The following is a 4458-nucleotide window of genomic DNA, read 5'->3' as shown; positions in this document are numbered from 1 at the left end:
TGGGAGCACATGACTCAGATCATGGGGCTCAGAGGACCCCGTGGGGGGGGGGAATCCCAGGATCTTGGGGCTCAGAAAGATCCAGGAAATACAGACCCACTGGGGGAGGGTTCTGAGTTCTGGGATCTAGCTCTTGGGGTTCACAGACTAGGGATCTGGTGATTGGGGTCAATAATCTGGATACGTGGGTCTTATGACAGATCTGGGCTCAGAGACCCTTTGGGACTTAGGGCACCTGGGAAACCAGGACCTTAGACCAGGATTGTGGGGTTCAGATGACCCACTGGGGGAGGATCAGGGATCTGACACTTAGTTATTGGGTTCTGGCCTCTCAGGGTGTCCAGTGATTGGCACCAGTGGCCTCCAAAGACCCAGTGAATGAGGATCTAGGGATCTGGGAATTGGTGGTGAGATCCAGGTAAAAAGGGAGATGGGGAAGTCAGGAAGTCACACTCAGACAGCTTGGGACTATGTTTGGGGGTAGCCTAGGGAGTGGTTCTCAGCTTGACCATCCTAAAGGGCTAAAGGGCTTGTTAAAGTGTGGAGATGGTGATGGTGATGGAGATGGAGATGATGATGGTGATGGAGATGGTGATGGTGATGGAGATGGAGATGGTGATGGAGATGGAGATGATGATGGTGATGGTGATGGAGATGGTGATGGAGATGGTGATGGTGATGGAGTTGTTGATGGAAATGGAGATGGTGATGGAGATGTTGATGGAGATGGTGATGGTGATGGAGATATTGATGGTGATGGTGATGGAGATGGAGATGGTGATGGAGATGGTGATGGTGATGGAATTGTTGATGGAAATGGAGATGGTGATGGTGATGGAGATGTTGATGGAGATGGTGATAGTGATGGAGATATTGATGGTGATGGTGATGGAGATGTTGATGGAGATGTTGATGGTGATGGAGATGTTGATGGAGATGGTGATGGAGATGTTGATGGTGATGGAGATGGTGATGGAGATGGTGATGGTGATGGTGATGGAGATGGGGGAGATTTCTAGTCGTCTGGTCTGGGATGGGACCAGGACTGTGCTTTTCTGGCAAGTTCCCAGGTGATACTGATGCTGCCATTTTTGGGACCACACTTTGGGAACTGCTGGGCTGGAGCATCCCAGGTAATCAGGAAGTGGGAATGTGGGTGGGGCTACTGGCCATCACCTGGCTCAGGCCTTCCAATGGTATAGGGACCTGAGTCCAGGAGAATCCTGTGGCTGGTGAGGAAGACCCTGCAGATACTGGGGTAGGGACAGGGTGAAGTGAGGAGAAGAGGGGCATGGCTGGAATCTAATGGATGATGTGGAGGGTGTGGCTCAGGCCTGGGATGCTAAGTGGTGAAGGTTCTAGGATCTGAGGTCTGCCAGGGAAGTAAGGGGATGGGGTGGGAGGGGGAAATCAAGTCATCACAAGGGTGACGGGGATCACGGCTTGGGGAACGGAGGGCTCTGGACATCCGGCCAGGGACATGGGGAAACACAGGGCCCAACCTGTGGAGCAGGAGAAGGGGCTGTGGGCCAGGGGTGAGGTCCTCACCTCGAAGTTGCCTCCAGGTGACTGTAGGCTCCGGCCGCCCCACAGCCAGGCAAAGCAGGTTCACGTTGCCCCCCTCATTCACCGTCACAGGCGAGGAGATGTTCACGATGCGGGCGGGGACTGCGGGGGAGGGGAGAGAGGTCAGCCACAGGCTGGTACGGGCTCCCAGGACCCAGGAGTCCAGGCCCCCAGCACCTCCTCCCTCAGACCCAGGAGTCCAGGCCCCCAGCCCCTCCTCCCTCAGACCCAGGAGTCCAAGCCCCCAGCCCCTCCTCCCCCAGACCCAGGAGTTTAGGTCCTCAGACCCCCCCTCCCTCAGACCCAGGAGTCCAGCTGACATTCCCTGTCTTGCTGTAAGATTTCTCTGGGTTTCCCTTCCTGTGGATCTGGCTTCATGTCTAACTTCTGTCTTCCTCACTCTTTCCAGTCTCTGTCTCTCTCTCTGCCTTCATCCTAACTTGGCTTTTCTATCTTCTGTTCTGACTTTCTCTCTCCCCATCTCTATTTTTATTCATTTGTTATTATTATTTTTAATATATTTTATTGATTTTTTTACAGACAGGAAGGGAGAGGGATAGAGAGTTAGAAACATCGATGAGAGAGAAACATCCATCAGCTGCCTCCTGCACACTCCTTACTGGGGATGTGCCCACAACCAAGGTACATGCTTGACCGGAATCGAACCTGGGGCCCTTGAGTTCGCAGGCCGACGCTCTATCCATTGAGCCAAACCCGTTAAGGCTATTTTTAAAAAATAGCTCATTTTACAAATGCTCACCGGGTGCTTATGGTGTGGTAAACCCTCTTCTCGGTGATTTGCAAAAATTAGCTTATGAAACCCTCACGGCCACCCTCCCTCTGGGGTAGATGTGGCTGTGTCCAGCAATTCTGACACATGCAGATGCTTTTTATTTTATTACTTATCATTTATTTATTATTTTTTAATGTATTTTTATTGATTTCAGAGAGGATGGGAGAGGGTGAGAGAAGAGATAGAAACATCAATGATGAGAATCGACCAGCTGCATTTTTAATATATTTTATTGATTTTTTTACAGACAGGAAGGGAGAGGGATAGAGAGTTAGAAACATCGATGAGAGAGAAACATCAATCAGCTGCCTCCTGCACACTCCTTACTGGGGATGTGCCCACAACCAAGGTACATGCTTGACCGGAATCGAACCTGGGACCCTTGAGTTTGCAGGCCGACGCTCTATCCATTGAGCCAAACCCGCTAAGGCTATTTTTAAAAAATAGCTCATTTTACAAATGCTCACCGGGTGCTTATGGTGTGGTAAACCCTCTTCTCGGTGATTTGCAAAAATTAGCTTATGAAACCCTCACGGCCACCCTCCCTCTGGGGTAGATGTGGCTGTGTCCAGCAATTCTGACACATGCAGATGCTTTTTATTTTATTACTTATCATTTATTTATTATTTTTTAATGTATTTTTATTGATTTCAGAGAGGATGGGAGAGGGTGAGAGAAGAGATAGAAACATCAATGATGAGAATCATTGACCAGCTGCCTCCTGCACGCCCCCCTACTGGGGATTGAGCCTGCAACCCGGGCATGTGCCCTTGAACTGGGGAATCGAACTGGGGACCTTTCAGTCTGCAGGCTGATGCTCTATCCACTGAGCCAAACGGGCTAGGGCTATTTATTTATTTATTTTGTTAATCCTGACCCAAGGATATTTTTCCATTGATTTTTAGAGAGAGTGGGAGAGAGAGGAAAAGACAGAGATGCATGTGAGGGGTCCGAGACCCCCCTGCTCAGGGCCCGTCAGCTGGTGGTGGTGCCGAGGTCGGAGCCAGGCGGTCGGTCCGGCTCCCAAGTGGGGCTTGTCCGGCCCCGCTGGGCCGTCCCTGTGCCTGGGTTCCCGTCTCCGCGAATGCGCCCTCATTTTTCCATTGATTTTTAGAGAGAGTGGGAGAGAGAGAAAAAGACAGAGATGCATGTGAGGGGTCCGAAACCCCCCTGCTCAGGGCCCGTCAGCTGGTGGTGGTGCTGAGGTCGGAGCCAGGCCGTCGGTCTGGCTCCCAAGTCCGGCTTGTCCTGGCCCCGCTGGGCTGTCCCTGTGCCTGGGTTCCCGTCTCCGCCAATGCGCCCTCCCTTCAGCCCATTTCTGATGCCACGCGAGGCAGCCTCATCCCTCTCTCTCCCTCCGGCCCCCTCTCGCCCACTCTGAATTCTGATGCATCCTGCCATGCCAGGCCCCTCCCGGCACCCCTGACTCATGTCCTCCCTGGGCGCCTGCGCCTGGCGCTCCTTGCCCTCCTTGCCCGGTACCAGCTCTGCACCTGGCCGACGGTCCCAGCTCAGATATCATGTCTGGGAAGCCTCCTCTCCTCGGAAAGTCAGCTCCAAAGGCCTGGGAGCAGCCAGATGGGCCCCTCCTCTATCCTGAGTTTGGAGCAAATGCTTGCACACAGTAGGTGCTCAATAAATGGGGCTAAGCCAGTGACTAGGATCTTCCGGTGAGCGCACCTTCCCCTCACCCTGCAGCTCTCCTGCCTTAGAAGCTGCCAGGCAGAAGGGCCGCTATCTGTGTGCCTGTCCCTCCCACTTGGCTGAAATCCGCAAGGGCAGGGCTGTGCCTGCCTCCCGGGTGGGGCGCCCCGGCCCCGCCCCTGCGCTCACCGTGCACGATGAGGTAGACCTGAGTGGTGTAGGGCTGGTGGCGGGTCTGGAAGGAGCAGGTGTAGAGGCCCTCGTCGCCCAGCCCCACCTGGGTGATGAGGATGGAGAACTCCTCGGGCGTGTTGATGAGCAGCCGCACCCGCGGGTCGCTGGTCCAGCGGTCGTTGCCCGCGTACAGGATGTTGGAGCGGTTCAGCCAGGCCACGCGGGTCACGTGCTCGTCGATGAAGCAGCTGCGGGAGGCGGAGGGGAGGAAGGTTCATTTC

General features: G+C 54.0%; 1 protein-coding gene across 1 annotated transcript in view; it reads right to left on the bottom strand.

Annotated features, from left to right (window-relative positions):
• Positions 1 to 4458, bottom strand: part of IGLON5 (IgLON family member 5) — a 23563-nt gene that overhangs the window by 17604 nt on the left and 1501 nt on the right. The window contains exons 3-4 of the mRNA XM_014547419.1: positions 4193 to 4425; positions 1549 to 1668 (exon numbers count right to left, since the gene is read on the bottom strand). Coding sequence (XP_014402905.1) covers positions 1549 to 1668; positions 4193 to 4425 — 353 coding nt within the window. The remainder of the gene's footprint in view (positions 1 to 1548; positions 1669 to 4192; positions 4426 to 4458) is intronic.

This window comes from Myotis brandtii, unplaced genomic scaffold (assembly GCF_000412655.1).
Source record: "Myotis brandtii unplaced genomic scaffold, ASM41265v1 scaffold474, whole genome shotgun sequence".
NCBI lineage: Eukaryota > Metazoa > Chordata > Mammalia > Chiroptera > Vespertilionidae > Myotis > Myotis brandtii.
The sequence above is the reverse complement of the archived record's forward strand: the minus strand, read 5'-3'. Positions and strand labels throughout refer to the sequence as shown.